The 17,695-nt window shown below is 36.8% G+C and overlaps 1 protein-coding gene across 1 annotated transcript; it reads left to right on the top strand.

Moving 5' to 3' along the window:
- Positions 1–9,405: 9,405 nt before the first annotated feature.
- cryba2a (crystallin, beta A2a) lies at positions 9,406–11,223 on the top strand. Its single transcript, XM_055213740.2, has 5 exons — positions 9,406–9,543; positions 10,063–10,239; positions 10,375–10,516; positions 10,736–10,878; positions 10,980–11,223. Exons 2-5 carry the CDS (start codon positions 10,079–10,081, stop codon positions 11,125–11,127), a joined length of 594 nt encoding a protein of 197 aa, XP_055069715.1. The 5' UTR covers positions 9,406–9,543; positions 10,063–10,078; the 3' UTR covers positions 11,128–11,223.
- The last annotated feature ends 6,472 nt before the right edge of the window (positions 11,224–17,695 follow it).

The raw sequence follows: 17,695 nt of genomic DNA, 5'->3' as shown, positions 1-17,695 counted from the left end.
AGACACGAAACATTTTGGGATTTATTCCGATTATTGAGTCTCAAGTCTTAGCATTGTCTGGAAAAGATCCATTTCATATTTTGATAATCCTAAAGTTGTGATTGAACATTGAACTTGCATTTCTCACTGATTTACCCCCCAAAATATTACTTTCTCAGATTTACGTATTTAATTTGCATAATAATTCTTTGTTAAGGTTTGGCGTATATCTGACATAATGCAAATGTGGTGTAATAAATAATCTACAAGTTATGTACACAAGCAACATCATGACATCTGTGACCACTGGCTATCATCTCCTAATAATTAATGTTCACATTAAAAATAAATAACGAACTAACATTTACATATACTCTCACATTCCAGCAGATGAGGAAAATAGTGACGTGATTCGTGAACAACTTGGAACGTGCTAACGTGTTGCCACCTAGTGGACAAACGTTTTGTAACATGCAATAAACGAGAGACGGGGTGGTAAAAGGATGTACGTTATCTTAGTTTAGCAATAAGTTAGTTATAGTTTTATTCAAACGTTTATTCCATATACCAGGTCACACAAAATAAACACACATCAACCAATAATTTAATTATAGGCTTTTTATTAAAAAAAATCTTTCGCCAAGCAATGTAGTTTTTCCGAGGTCATATAAGTGTGTTTCTACCAATCATAATCTATAACTGGAACTATCCGTTTTATAAATGCAGAACACAGATGTGAAGGGATCAATTAAATTTCTGATATGACCAAATTTCGTCCCTAACTACAACATTATAATTAAGTTAGTTACCCCCCCTCCCCCCCAAAAAATGTAAAAACTCTAACATTTATTTAATAAGCAAACTAATGGTGTAGTATTTTTGGTGAAGTACTTTTGTAGTAAATTGGTTTACATAGTACCAAAACCAAAAAAGTTACCCAAATAAATGCACAGTGAGATAAACATATAAATAAAGTACGCCTAAATACAAAGTGATAATGTGCATTAAAAATGTATATATGGGTCAGTGACATAAACGTTTTGTCAAGATGAGAAATTCAAAAATATTTTTAACAACTTGTTTTAAAAGCACGCATCAGGTTTATTTCAATGCACATAGTGTCTTTATGTTAATTTTATGCAATAAACATTACATTTGCACCATTTTTATGAAAGTTAAAGGGATAGTTCACTTTAAAATGAAAATTATGTCATCATTTACTCATCCTCATGTTGTTCTAAACCTGTTTGAATTTCTTTTTTTTTTTTTCTTTTTTTTTGATGAACACAAAAGAAGACACTCCGAGAAATGATGGCAAACACACAGCAGCAAGTGACCACAGACCTCCATAGTAGGAATAAAAAATATGCTAGAATTTAATGGGTACCGTCAACTGTGTGCTTACCATCATTTATCAGAATTCTTAGTCATTTATCACAATACTTCCAAAATATTTTTTTCCTACTATGGAAGTCAATGGTCACTTACTGCTGTGTGTTTACCATCATTTCTCAAAACATATTTTTTTGTGTTTATCAGAAAAAAATACAGGTTTAGAACAACATGAGGATGAGTAAATGATGACAGACTTTTCATTTTAAAGTGAACTATCCCTTTAAGAATGGACCTAAAAATGTCAAATGTGTTACTGGTAATTGCGCAAAAGAATTCGAAATATTACATATTTTATCCACCTTGATGGCATGTAAGAATATTCATAAAAATCATTTTAAAATATAATTTTATTAGTTATTTTTAAATGTAAATTTTAATGCGTTTTTGTAATATTTGTCCTGACATATGCTGAAAACAGCTCTGTTTTCTAAATAATCTTTGACAAATAATGTAAAAATGTATGTAAAAAAATCTTATTACACTAAACTAGATGATTATATTTTATTCCACATTTTTATGAATATATTTACATTTGCATTAAAAAAATATTAGTTACACCACATTGACATTTTTTGCATTATCCCCCAAATATTCTTTCAAAATGAAAAAAAAAGAAATTTTAGACTTGGTCCTCATAAAAGAGAATGTATGCAAGTAGCCTAATCTGCTAATTTATTTTGAAATTTTAACCCTTTTACATTTACATACATTACATATACAGACACAAAATAATAAACCTCACGTCACTGACCCACATTTTTATTCAATCACTCTGTAAATCACTCTGTAATCATGATCTCAAATATCTTGGAGTTTGAGGATTAACCATCTACATCCTATCCAATTTCAATAATAGCCCACGTGATGGCGCCATACTCCCGCTAAATTACAACAACGAACAGAAAACTTAATACAAGAAAGAAATGCCTTTTTCATTCAAAAGTAGTTTCATTTTTGTCCAAAAAAAAATCTGTAGGCCTATTTGCATTTTCGTGAAATCTCTAAAAACGAACTGCAACTCAGAATGGTTGTACTGTCCTTAACTGAAATGCTGATGAAACAGCCGAAGCATGCATTGTCCTTTTCTCTACAAATAGCTAGGATCATTAAATACCAAATTAGGTTATCGTAGATATCGTTTTGGTGACTCCTATTTTGGGCGCCTGGCTTGAATCAGGAAAGAAGAGACATTTGCAAGTGTCATGTAAATGATATGCAAACCAAACCCGCCCTGCGCGAAACAGAGAACAACCTTCCTTGTAGTCGTATTAGTAATTTGTAATGTCTAGTTGATTCGAAAACCTTTAGCCCTTATACGATTCATACAAAATATACGCCTATAACAGATCCGAAATCCGAAATTTGCATCTTCAGCCTTGGAGGCCCAAGAAAAAAAAACACCATAAGCAGGACGAACCATGACACCCCGCCCCTCGGTCAACATTGACCTGCTCTAAAGCGCGACAGGTGCGTGGACAGCGATCAGCACCTTTACATCTGCAGGAAAAGCAAAAGGGGGCATGCTTTTTGCCGACTATAAAAACCCGCAAACGGCCGGCTTTATTCACTGGACCTCCAGGTATGGAAAGGAGCATTTCTGCTGAGGCCTTATCTTCATCACAACCACCTGGATATGAAACTACAACGGTGAGTCAGAAAGGTAAAGTCTAAGTCTTTAGTGATTTTCTCTGCTACTTTTACACTGACTGTTACTATATCATTTTGCAAAATATAAATTTGACAATGCAAAGAGAGATAATATAAACAAATTTTACTTTTCTTACAGGCGTACAGTTGAAGTTCTCAACACATCTTGAAAAAGTGAAATGAAAGGCATTTAAACATTTCTACAGTAGCTATTTTTGGAGTTTCCCATCCTATGCTGAAATTTGATGGATAAAACTGCACTTGCTCTACGTTGAGCCACACGCACAATACATGTGTATTCAGTTTTGTTCGTTCGGCTCGCGTTAAGCAAGTGCAGAACTTCTGCAACACCAAACTTCTCCAACGTATCTGGATTCAGATGGACTTTGAATGGAAATAACCAGAACTCTGATGAGAAAGCGTGCTTTGCATGTGAATTAAAGCATTTATTCTTGTATTGCTTTTGAAAGAATATCACACAATGGTTTGTTTTATTGATTTATCGAATTTCTGATTGTTTCAGTAAACACTCTGAGTGCAGTTCAGTTTGAGTTTAGTTTTTGAATGGGAAAATGAGAGCCGTAAACACCTGGAGCTCTTTAATGTAAAATATTCATAGACAAATGAGTGTGAAATGAATAAGCCTGTAGAGCTGTAGGCAACTGATAAGTCTTTTGAAATAGTCATTGTGATATGATTTACAACACCAATTGTTGATCCTCGCCGTTTATATCAGGAAAAACAAATGTGTACTTCCTCTCTTCTAAACTGGTTTATAATAAAGGCACAATAATCATAAACTTGTCTCATGCAATAACTTGCAATATTGATGTCATTTTATTCCTCATAAAATACACTCATTGTTTGTAAGTTGAGTTATCGCACATAATCCAGACGAGTAATTGCGGAGGCATATGGTTACTATAGAAACCCAAAAGTCAATGGAGAATTTGATGGGCTGAGAAGGTAATGGCTAATCTGTACTAATAGGTAACAGGTAAAACATTAACTATATGAGTCTAGATTCTCTCCATCAGCCTGACCATCTGTTCTTATCTTGAGTCAAATTCATTCAAATAAATGACCATTCACTACCTGCTTTTCTGGACAACACACTTTATGGCTTTCAACATTATAGTCAAAGTTCTCAGGTCAGCAGCACAGCGTTTCAGCATTAGTCCATGTCATGATTGTTCAAGTTTATTACCATACAGATGAATAAACTGTTTTAATGTTAGATACATATGTTTTAAAAAAAACATCTTTCCATTTTCTTTTATATAATGCATTGCTTGTATTAAGTAGATGATCATACTAATAAAACCAAAGCAGATAAACTAAAAAGGACGCATTATTGTTTGTAGCAGATGTTAAATCAGATGACAATTATTAGATCTAAATTTTATGTTTTGCTCTGGTGATGTCGAATGTTGCAGGGTCTCCAGGGGCCATGTGTTTCAGCCACAGATCTGTACAATACCCCTAATGAAATATGCAAGTGCCTTTAGGCCGTCTCACAGCCTGATTGGTCAGAAGTATCCATAATATCACCAATTAGTGTGAGCAATATTGAGGTCAACATTCAATATGCCCAAAGCAATTTAGAGGCCTCTCTGTTTGAGCTGTTTATTGATGTGTGTCATGAACAAACATTAACACACCTACATAAAGCACACACGTACACTTCCATAATCACTATAATAGTATAAAATATATAATTTTTTACTATACACCTAGATGCAACAAACACTCACACCTGGTACACAAACATTCACATGACGCAAATACGCACGCATAGTAAAACAAACACCCGAATGCAAACAAACACTAAAAAAACACAGACCACACAAAGAGTCAGAGAGAGAAAGAGAGAGTCACAGCAAATTTGATAGTGATGCAGATGTCTGAGTTCGAGCTGTCAGGACCCGTTTTTTCACACACAGCGGAGGATTAGTTTCCATGGAGCCGGTGAACATGTGGCAGGTGGTTTTTGGCCCTCAGCATTGTACTACCGGCTGAAATAAGCTCTGGTTTTAAAAATGTATACTTAGAATGAAGCACATACTACTTATATACAATACTTAAAAGCTTGTTTGTCTGGTTATATTGTGTATAATTTCCCTTCCGGTGCACATATCTACACTGCAACTTCCCTGTCTGCTGCATTTACATATAAGATGTAATCTTTAAAATGAATGCAAATTCAAAATTTGGCAGTGAAATTGATGTAACTGTGCATCTGTATAGTGAACATTATGCATAGACTTCGACACCTTCAGACAAACGTGGAACCAAGGCCAGGTGACTGGTTAACAACCCTGAATATGTGCGTCATCTTGTTTTCCAGAGCTTACCTGACAACACGAGGATGTTAATGCCGGTTCAGAGGCACAGAAAGAGAGGTTACCATGGAACAGATGGATTTATGAAAGACACACACACACACACATACACGCACCCTAGCCGCTTGCATACTAAACCGACTCACTAATAAACATTCATCACACACACAGGTATAGGGTGTAGCAGCACACAGACAGCAGGAGTGGGGGCAGATGTGTAAACAGTACCTGTTTGTTCTATCTGATGCCTGAATGGATAGAGAAGTGAGAAGCAGGTGATGGTCTTGTTGGAACACTGAGCAGGACTCCATACAGTATATTACATTCAGGGTGTGTGACCGAGTCAGTGTAATACGAGTGTTTGTATACATGCTATGTTTTCATATGGTAAATTTTACCACAAAACGTACCAAAGCAGTTTGTCCTGAACTGGTTCACAGGGCTGTGCTACTTTGAATCGTTATCTGTGAGTCAGAAAGACTAGGTCGGGCTGTGATGTAAATGGACTCATTTTACTGTGAAATGAAGGTCGTAGTGATTCAGGGCGAGATGTGATCAGCCCCGCGGCCTTCACTGAGCTCGACAGCTCCAACATCTCACAGCTTTTAAAGAGACTGACACCCGCAAAACTCTTATTTGTATCTTTAAATACACTATTCGTGAATAAAAAAGTTTGATCACAGTATATGTGTTGCAACCCAGGTTCTCATATTTCACTTGTTTCCAATAATTATTGAACTTTACTTAACTAATCGATTTAGCTATATTTCAGTTAATGCTATGCTAAATTGTAACATATCAGTATCAGTGTTTTTCAGCACATTAGAGAAACTGATTACAATGCATATTAACAATTTTACTTTTTTTTAAATATAATATTATTGTTTTTTGTTATGTGATATAATTTATACTGGTAATCAAACATGTAATGATGGCTTAAAAAGCTATTTTAATAAATTTGTATTATTAAAGCTGCAATCTGTAACAGTTTTGGTTAAAAAAACAAAAACAAAAAAAACAGTTTTTAAGCAAGGACAAAAAATCAGTGTTCAGTCTTCTTACCCTACTACTCGCTTATGAAAATAAAACATGGTTTGGTGAACAATGTAAAAATGTTTGTAATTGAAAAAAATATGTAACAATGTTATTATAAAAAATTTAAGTGGTCAACTGTATGAAACCTTCACATAAACAAAGAAAAAAAATGTAGGAAGACATCCCAATTTCATTTTATTGGAAATTATTGTAAAATGATTTGAAAGTCAAAGACATGAATTTCCATATTTTTGCTGTAAAAATCTGTATAATGTATAATGTGAGAATACACATATTTTACAGTAAATAAAAGTAAATACTTTTTCAGTAAATATAGTTACAATTATAAGCTACAACCGTACTGAAAAATACAACTAAGACCATCATAAGCTGGTGGCTGGTTTTGGCTGGTTTAAGGTGGCAGTAGCTGGTCTGAGCTGGTCCTCTCAGCCTAGCAAAATTGGTCAAGCTAGTGGGTCAGCTGGTCTTCCAGCCAGACCAGCTAAGTCCAGCTTAAAATTGACCAAAACACAGCTAGACCAGCCTTAAAGGTGACCAAAACATAGCTATACCAGCTTGCTACACCAGCAATACCAGCTAAAACCAAGCTGGGAGACCAGCTAAACCAGCTCACCGGCTTATGCTGGTTTTAGCTGGATTTTTCAGTAGGAAAATATTTTTAAAAATCTTTCACATTTATAGTAAAAAAAAAAACAGAAAATGAACATTCCTAAATTTTTCTTTGTATATTTGTTACCACTCTTAAAACAAACATGCTAAACAGTGCTTTGAACCAGAATTTTTTCCCAATTGGTTCGTTCTGAACAGAAACAGTATTTTAAAGCTCCCGTAACACACGCTGTTCCTGCATTTCTGATGTTAATCTGGAGTATAGAGTAGTATTACATTCTTTTTATCTCCGAAGAGTCTTTAGTTTAATCAGATTTATAAAAGAAAGATTAGCTTTACCGAATCTTTCTGATTACGTACGAAAAAATGAAGAAGGAGGAGTTATACCGCGGGAGGAGCGAGTACGAGTCATGCAACACTATACAACACTGTCTTAACTTATGATTCACTACATGTTCGTGTCATTTATATAATATGCATGCGACTATTTCCAACATAAGACAGAAGTCTTACTTATCGCGTGCAACTTGTCACAACCCGGTTGGGAAAATGCACTGCATCAAACACACACGCAAAACTCCGCTGCTACCCCGGACAATAAACTATATCCATCGTTTTCATAAGGCTGACTTTAGTTTTTAGGCTTTCCGAAACTTGTACAAACCCTGGCGAAGTGCATTCGGCACAAAAATACTCTGTAACACGCCCAACTGCTTTTTTGACACTTTGCCTACGTTTAGCATGATGACTACATTTGTAAAGTGCACTTAAACACGCAAACACACAGACGGAGGACGAATTCCAAACGGCGCTTCGGGAAGAAGATGCAGCATAAACAGTCGACATAAAGTGAAAATTACATTGTTTTTCAGTGCTTTATTTGCCAAATGTATTTTATACATCAAGAGTTCTGATCTTTGAAGCGCGTTGGGCCGGACACATAAATTGTTTAAAATCAGTTAAGTGTTAACATTTGCAAGCCTTTGAAACGTGCAAATTATCAGCTTTTACCATACTTAAATTTGCGTATTAATCCACAAAACGCATGCGAGCCGAACCGTGGGTTGTGATCTGTACGGATCACGGATCAACTGCAATCCGTTACACCACTAACTAGTATTAAAAAAACAAACAAACATCTTGAGATACTTGGTAGCCTACAATATTTACCTCTTATGATTGAGCATTAATGACTTGGGCTTCAGTAGGCTACTTGCTGGTGACAAGCTTCTCATTTCTCTGATGAGTCAACGACGACCGGAAGTGAACTTCACCGAGTCATATTGCACAGAAATTTTGTCAAAGAACGGAAAAAAATAACTGTATTAACCGGTTACCATTATTTTCAATTAATGGTTCTGTTCCGGAACATATATTTTTTTTAAAGTTTCTGGTTTTGTTCTGTTCCTTGCAAAACATCAAAAGTTTCTGGGTTTCGTTTTTGTTCCTTGAACCGGTTCAAAGCCTTGATGCTAAATGGCACTAAAAGTGGTTCACTGGCTCGTAATCATAGGGGAACCATTTTAAGTGCTATATAGAACTATATCTCAGTGGCGGCTGGTGACTGCTCTTCCGAGGGGTGCAAATTCAAAATATGTGTTCGAAGTGTCATGTCCAGAGGCGGCCAGTGACTTCTATTTTTCGAGGGCAGTTTTGTAGAGTTGTGTGTTTTTCCTGTATATTTTATGGAAGTTTACAGAAGCAACCACAGCTGCCAGTTAAAGCTGTCACTGGGACGGTGCCGTCCAAAGTTCTAATATGTATACTTTTCAGGTACCAATATGTACCTTTCAGGTACTAATATGTACCCTTTAGGTATAAGGGTACTGCCCCGATGGCAACTTTTGTACCTTTATTTTAGAGAGTGTGGACTTTTTTGGCAATGTCTACCATTGAGCACAGCTGACATAAAAATATGAGTTTATGACTATTCCTGAAACTCAGATAAAGAGCCTATAGTGTATCTTTAAAAACACTTGTTGGTACCAAAAGATGGAAATCCTTAGGCAATCATTTGTTAGACTCCAGTGCATCACGTTCCAGAAGCTATGAGAGGATTCGGCCTCATGGATGCTATATTGTTTTCCTGTATTAATAAACAGAACATATTTAATATGTTTGTTCTAATTTTCTTGAAGCTTGAATTGATTATTTTTTAATCTCCTAAAAACGTTCAACTCATAAGAGATTTAAGTGTGCGAACAATAATCGGAAAGCATCTTTCCACACCAGTCCTCTGAATTCTCCGATAGCCATTTCTGGAAAGTTCTCTTTGAATCTGCTCCCAGGAGACATTGTGAGGGCTTTCAGATTGCTGTGTGTTGGAAGGTATGGATGGGCATTGTTTTTTGATGAGTCAGAAAACTGAAGCCCCTTTACACAATAGCCGGACTTAAGCTCTCTTTTGACACATGCTGCTGAGCTGGCAGTCCCCTTGCACATTCTGCAGCAACAGCGGCTATATAAACACCGCACAGCCGAGCAAGTCTCAATGTTGATTACGCCGACGTTAAATGTAAGTATACCGTCAAGCTACCACAAATGAAACGTCATTACAGGCAAAAGGGGATTTAATCGTGAGAATGGACAAACACCACGATCAGTTATTTTGAGACTTGAATTATGGGAAATAGAGACATTGTGAACCATTCTGTGGACTGTAGGCACAGTACCATGGGCAGTGAGGTTGCTAAATGGCTCTGCGGTGCGATGTTGGAACTGGGTGCCTTCAGTCATCACGGGTCCCTATTATCCATGCAAACTATTGATGTCATCTGGCTCTATTAGTACAGTAAAGAAGGGCATCAGTATGCAAATACCGTATCTGACAGGCACCCTTTTACCAGTTCAAGCTGGACTGGCCTAACAGAACAAAATCTTTTAAAGTTTTTAGAAATGTTGGTGCTAACTTCTTGTAAGGGCTACACCAGGTCAAAGGTTGGCTCATGAGTGTTGCTCTGTGTATATCTTGAGATCTGTCAGGTGAGGACAGGTGATGATGTATTTTAACCATGTCTCTTAATGGCGTCTGTAGCAGACAGGTGACCATCATGAATCAGCGAGAGCAGATGGATCAGAGGGGGCAGTGGAGGATCACAGTGTGGGAGGAGGAGAACTTCCAAGGCAAGCGCTGTGAGTTCACGTTGGAGTGCCCGAATATCCTGGACAGGGATTTCCAAAAAATCCGCTCAATCAAGGTGGACAACGGCCCGTAAGTGTGTGGGCAATAGCTGAAAAGAAATATGTTTATATTTCGGGGTAATTCGCTACCTGCTTTGCAGGACATTGCTGTTTTTTGTGAGATAAAATCATGATTTACTGTATCTAAACTGATTTGTCTTTGCAGCTGGGTGGGTTATGAGTACCCAGAGTTTCAGGGTCAGCAGTTCATCCTGGAGAAGGGAGATTATCCCTGCTACCAGGCCTGGAGTGGAAACAGCAGCTACCGCACTGAGCACCTGCTTTCCTTCAGACCGATCAAATGTGCTGTGAGTTAAATGCATCCAAGTGCCTCATTTAATTGAATTTCATTTACAGGACACATTTTAGAAAGCGGTAGCGTGCAATTGTTACCGTAAGGGTCAATTACTATTTGATCTAACCTTTACAAATTGCTTGAATTTAGAGACATTTACTTTAATGTTGTAAAACTAAAAATATGATTTTATAACTTTAAATCTGAAATATCTACTTTTAAACCTATTTAGAACCACAGTGACAGTAAAATTACCCTGTACGAGTGTCAGGACATGATGGGACGCAAGTTTGAGATATGTGATGACTACCCTTCTCTTCAAGCCATGGGCTGGTGCAGTAAGGAGGTTCCTTCTATCAAAGTCAACTCTGGAGCGTAAGTCTGCCTTTAATTTATTCCCGTCTATATAACTGCACCTACCCTTTTCTCAGTATTAACATGCCCTTCTTCATCTTACCTTTGCACGTGTACGGCAGGTGGGTGGGCTACCAGTTTCCAGGTTACCGTGGATACCAGTATATCTTTGAGAGAGAGAGACGTCAAGGTGAATACAGGAACTATAATGAGTTCGGCACCCAGGCTCACAGCAATCAGATCCAATCAATCCGACGAATTCAGCACTAAGCTCGCCTCCTCCCTTCCCCTATTGGCTACTAAGTATCAAGTGACAGCATGATATTACATGAGACAAAGTAGGCAATAAACGCTTTTTTCAAATAGTGTGCTTGTCGCCCTTCCTTTGATTTAGCAACCAGGAAATTTAACGTTTGCACGTTAAAGACTGAAGATTTTTTAATTTTAGCACAGTTAAAGATACGTTAAGTTTGAATTTATGCGGCGCTGCGCATAGCGCTCGGGGTATGACATCAAAGTAACGCGAGAGCGATTCGAAAACAGCTTTCGAGCGAAACTTTGATGTCATAACCCGATCGCTCTGCGCAGGGCTTAAAGAAGACGAACAAACCGATTGCCATCAGCTACAGAGTGCCGCAGGGATGACGGGCTAACCCGGAAGTTAGCGGGACATGGGCTCCTTCGCAATAAAGCCCATTTATGTTGCATAGACTTTTGGATTATCGCAAAAAAGTGATCTCTGTGTCTGGCAGGGGTTTGTGACACTTATGCGTTTTGTCCAGCAAGTTGGTCTTCACATATGGACTCAACTTTTATGAATTTTAAAGTCAATTCGGCTTTTTATATAAACGCATTTAGACTTTAATATTCATAAGGTTTGTATTAATCTGTGAGGATTAACTTGTTGGACGGGGCGTGTAGGTGTCGTGAACTTTTGTTGGACACGGAGTTTATTTTTTGTGATACTCAAAAGGATCCCATGTCGCGCTAACTTCCAGGGTTAGCCTGCCTCAAAATACGTCTTCTGCACTCTTATTAAGGGCAGCAGAGCATTTGTTATAAAAACAAAATATATTGTTAACACAACTTTTAAGAGTAGACATTTTTAGTTTCATTTTTAATTTATTCTTAATAGAATGTCTATTGTTCTTGTCGGATTGTACTTTATTTTCAATAAACATCACAGAATCATGGTTGACAAATTAGTGTTTCTGTCGTTTGCTTTTGCAATCAAGATCTGTTTATTTTTGCTGATCAAATGTTTTTTTTATGACGACACAGCGTTGTAGTTTATAGTTTTATTCGCCGTGTTCATCAATTTCAGCATTTTTTGGTTTTACATGCCCTGTGATGATTTTGTGGCGGCAATTTATCGAGAGCTGTCCGCGGTCCTGACTTCTTTAAACACGTCAAAACAAGCGACTCAATTAGAATCACAATCATAATAGATTAGAAACAACATAATCCTTAAATATAGTTGTGTTGTTCATTGATATAAAACAGAAACTTCCATAACTATATAAAAATTAAATCAAGAAATATAAGAAAAATATGGAAATGATTGTTGATTAAAAAACAACTACACTGGCTTCGATACAGCACGACAAAACAGAATTACTTAGAAAAAGTCTAACAAATGCAGTATTTATGAACGTGACATGACATCTCAACTGTAATGAGGTGGCTAAAGTAGAGATGGTCATATAACGCCCTCTGCTGGTTGAGTTAATTGTTTTAATACTAAATTTATATATAAAGTTTTATATTGTATTTATTTTGGAATCTTTATATATCAATCATATATTTAAGTAGGCTATATATTTTAATAGAATGTATATTATTATGTATTTATTGTGTTTATGTAATACTTGTATCTGCGCTCAAAACGAGTATAGGCTATAGGATATTGATAAAACAGAATGACATAGGTCTATCTATGAAAAACATATGCATATCTATTAAAAACTATTTTAAAGCAAATTTTAATAACAATTTGGATATACCAGTGCATGCAATTAAAAAAAACAAACAGAAGAGAAATACATTTTCTATTGATAATGGCTGTTTCTCAATCGCAAGGCTGCAGCCTCCGGAGGTCGCATTTGTCGCATAGGCTACGTCATAGAGACTGTCTTATTTCAGAATATGAACAATCATGAAGTTATCTATTATTCTTAGTTATTTGTAATATGCTTATGGCTTATGAATGTAATGCTCAGTTAACTTAAATAAACGAAGCTTGATGACGTATATGCACCCTATGCGACCTCCGGAGGCTGCAGCTTTCCGTTTGAGAAACGGCCACACGATGGCGCCCTGACTCTCTGCGACATGGGTCTCCAACCCTGTTCCTGGAGGGCATCTGTTCTGCATATTTTAGTTCCAACCCTGTTCCAACACACCTGCCTCCAATTTTTAGGTAGCCCTGAACAACAACAAAAACAAGTGTTTGAATGGCGTTGGACCGCTGCGACCTACTTTGGTTGATTACTGAAGAAATATGTTCCCTAAATTATTTGCCAGTAAATCATTTGCTGACAGGTGTATAAAATCCTAAATACATTACCACAGCATAGTCTAAGTCAGTTTTTTATTGTAATTGTAAAATGTCAGGTGAATGTAAATATGAAGTGCTAGACATCACAAGCTCACAAAAAGACAATGTGACGATTGTTTCAAAAATTGGGGGGAAAACTCTTTCCAAAAGAGTAGGTTGCTTTTTGCCATGCTTTGAAATCAGTGTTTTCCAGAACACAAGACCATCAGTTGTCATTGTTATTGGCTGAATTGTAAGCGATCCAATCCTAAAGATCTTAAAGTTTCAAGTCTGACCTTTGTGCAGTCCAGTCAAATACTTCCAGTAAATTTCTCATTGACCGCAGATAATGACATTTTTCGACAAAAAATTCCTTTTCCAAGTTGTTCCCTATATATAATTGTATGTACTATAAGATAAAGATTTGTTTATCACTAGCCAAACACATTATTTTAAACAGAGTGTCTACTTGTGGTCATATAGTACATAATGAGACTTTTGCACTGCACCTGTTGAAATGTTAAATATACCCAGAGAGTTGAATCAAGTGTAAACAATTCTTCACACCTTCCCTTTCACGCCTAACTCCCACCACCCCTACACAAACATACTCTGCTGAATCTGTTTTTCTGTGTTATGCATGTATTATTCAGTTCTCCCAATTCGTGTTCTCAGATCAGAGTGTACCATGTTCTGTTCTGTAATATTCTGTTTCCTTGTTTGAACAGTACCAGACGCCCCCAACCCTTCTTCCCGCTCCTTCCCCGCTGCCAATATCTCTCACTCTTTCTCACTCTGCTGTTAGTTCCACTGCTGGCTACCATGGCAACACTCAGGCTAAGGCAGCAGCAGTGATGACCCCACATGAATCATTCCTTGTTGATATTGTGTCAGTTCAGCCCTTTACTTTGCCTTACAAATAAAACTGATTTGTAAGAAAGTGTTTCTATTCGCTGCCACATTCAATACAAAGGTATGATGTTTGATTGGCATAGAGTCTGGTCACTTTATTTTAGTATTTTCTAATAAAAAATCTGTTTTGTAACGTACCAAAAAGTATGTGATAAGATCTTCCCCAATAAAAAACATATGCAACACCTTGCACTGCCATTACTTGCCCTTTACACACAAGCAGAATCCTGAAGGTGCTGAGTGAGCTTGTGTTCAGGGCTTATATACGGTAATCATATCTCTCCACTCTGAGCCTTTATTCATAATTGCACCCTTTGGGTGGAAAGGAACGAGCTATAATCCCCCTTGAATCTCTTCACAGAGAGCTTCAGGAATGATTTGCTTAGTTTCGGAAGGCACATAATCACCTGTCATTTGGTGAAAGGGACACATTTTGTACTGTACTTGGTGCTAGGTCAACCACGGTTTAGGGCAGTGGCTTTATTACACAACTGTCACCTGCACCAGATTAGATACAGTAGATCCACTGAGGAACAAGAGCTGTTGTTAGACGATCCTGATATCATTCATGATCAATATCACTGCATTACAAAAATAAAACGTTTCAAAGCTGCTGGTCTACAATGATATCTCTGTTTTTTTCATCAAGATGTTTATATGAAATCATCAAAGCTGCATTGATAACACCCCCTCTTTAAAATTACCTAATCGTTGTGTGGGTGAGTTGTTTTTGTTGGAAGTCTTTGGAGACGTTTCATAAATGATGTGTCAAGGCAAAATTACTGTTGCATGAAAACGATCATCATTGCCTGAATGTTTATTTTACATAAACACTTTTATCATAACAATAGCTTTTATGAAGATAAATGAATCACACTCATACAGAGGAGATTTCCTCTAATTTTATTTAATTTTTAAGTTCATTTAATTTGTCACAGTTCAAAATAAATTTTACATCTGTTATACTCAAAACTATTATCAATTACATTTTATCTGTTTAATGTAAAAAGTTTAAAAAGATTATCTTCATGATACATTCTGTCACTACCATTTGACGGTACCCTATTGCCCTATACGTTTTCATACACTGTGGATTAACGCTTCTGCATTTAGCTGTCTCAGAAAGGTTAGCTGCACAACACAGAGAGCATAAAATAATCTTATAGCCATGGATTAGCCCACGCTAATACATAAGCATTTTTTGCAGACAGAGAATAAGTGCAGGCTATGGTAAACAAAAAGTTCATAATGAAAATGTTAATTCAAGCTTTAAAGTTATTTTAAAATAAACTCAAAAAAGTGTATATATTGTATTTTTTATCACATGCATCTTGATAAATTGCATTATATATGGTATAGCCTAATAATACACTTACATGCTTACAGGTGTGTTGCATTTTGACAATCAACATATGTGTCTGTGTTTCACCAAATATATAAATAAATCAAAAGAGGCTGGAAGAACACAGTACATCTGTCCATTGTGGTTATGGGTCTCTAAAGACAGTAATCTCTGGTAAAAATAGAAAACTGAAAGGAATATCGTAAATTATTCATTTTCGGCTTCGTCCTTTCTATGTCTGTGGTCCCTGTGTCTCGCATCCTGCTGCTGGCGTTTCCACGGCAACCGCATTCCTACATCTGCATCCGTCTGCTTCAGCATATACAGTACAACCGCATGAACGGGTTACTTAACAGGAAATAGCTTTTAGTGAAGGTTCATTCACAAATAACGTTTCCTAATTTAGTTTTTTTTTTTTGATGCACTTACGAATATCGTTCGGTTCCAAGATTGTTAAAAAAGCATGCCTGCATTTTATCCTGCATCATAAGAGCGTTATTTGGTTCATTACGACACATTATTCGTGTACTTAAATAAAAAAGATAAAAAGTATATATTTGCAGACTTTTTCGCGATCATCATTTTAAATCTGGACGTTCTGTTTCATATTAAGGACAGCGGTCCTTAGAGAGACCCCGCATCTGTCCATGCGCTTTTCTCAGCCTACGCTCGGATCTGGATCATACCCTTTACTAATATAGCCGTTGCCATAGAGACGGAGCGGAATGCGCCCGCAGAATTCCTATGGCCCGACTAGCGGCCGGTTCTGCAGCCTTCCGTCACAATGACACTTCTATCAGACTGCACCAAAATCCAGCCAATCAAATGTTCGAACTGCCGACCCACGTGCTTTATTCACAAATCTGGGGGTTCTCTCGTTTCAAACCAGCTGCTTCTTACTCGCTCAATGACTCATGCGCCCCTGAGGCTATTTTCACAATGCCAAAAAGTGTCTCTTGAGGACTACCTGTACCGACTGGAGCAAGTGAACAGTGTCAGGGTCCTATAGCCTACTTAGATGTTCTTAAGAGAACAATTCATTCTTATCCTTCTCCATATGCAACCTAACCTTAAAGATTCTGGGGATGTTAAATGTATTCTTTTGGAATCATGCAGCCAAAAAAAAAAAATAATAATAATTTAAGAACCTTTATTTGTTAAAAGTGCATACCGCACTATGCTACGCGAATATATATATTTTATTTATTTTTTATTTAGGAGCGGGTCATCTTTAATAAAATATGTATCTAATAAAAGCACCCAAAAATATCTCGACTTATATCCGATTCTGTTCAAAATACAAATTAAATGATCACTGAAGTATAACAAAATCATACATTTTACTTTAGTCTGATGTTTTCATTACGAGAAATTCATTTTAAACTGAAAAAGCAGAGTATTGATTTTTAATTTACCGTAACCTTTCAAACGTGGTGCACGTGATAGTCGTGTCTTGGTTTGTCAAACAATCAAGCAAGTTCAAGGTTCCCACATATTTCGCAGAAATGCACTCGAGAGTTACCATAGAAACGTAACCCGTATCTTCACATGATTGTGATACAGAATGAAAATATTGCAGAGGCGAGGTTCAGCACCACGGCTAGCGACCGTTTTGTATGAATAGGCTTACGCGTTCACGGGGCGACGTAATCACGATTTTACGCGCCAAATCACTATAAGGCTATTTAAATATACCTGCAAAATGAATGTATATCAAAATGTGCATACATTGTTAATACCACCAGTTGCTCATATGAGCGAACTATCTCTATACACTGTTGCTTGTGGTGCTTGATGCCTGAATACAATTTAACTTCGGGTTAAGCTGATCTAATAAGCAAACAATATTAAGAAATACATCTACTCTAAGTCTGTGGTTGTTATCTACATGGTTGTCGGCGTTTGGCAGTGTCAGCAAATCCAAGATCATTTAGTCTTTTGTGAAATAGCCAAAATCAATAAAGAACTCTTAAGTCACGACCCGATGCATCGATCGTTCATTCCTCCTCTGACACCAAAAACAATAAAGAAGTGGCAAAGAGTCTGAG

This window comes from Misgurnus anguillicaudatus, chromosome 8 (genome assembly GCF_027580225.2).
Source record: "Misgurnus anguillicaudatus chromosome 8, ASM2758022v2, whole genome shotgun sequence".
Lineage (NCBI taxonomy): Eukaryota > Metazoa > Chordata > Actinopteri > Cypriniformes > Cobitidae > Misgurnus > Misgurnus anguillicaudatus.
The sequence above is the reverse complement of the archived record's forward strand: the minus strand, read 5'-3'. Positions and strand labels throughout refer to the sequence as shown.

Coding starts and splice junctions, on each gene's coding strand:
- cryba2a (XM_055213740.2), top strand. CDS start 10,079: ATGAATCAGCGAGAGCAGATGGATCAGAGGGGGCAGTGGAGGATCACA. Junction 10,240..10,374: donor ATCAAGGTGGACAACGGCCC/GTAAGTGTGTGG, acceptor TTGTCTTTGCAG/CTGGGTGGGTTATGAGTACC. Junction 10,879..10,979: donor ATCAAAGTCAACTCTGGAGC/GTAAGTCTGCCT, acceptor CGTGTACGGCAG/GTGGGTGGGCTACCAGTTTC.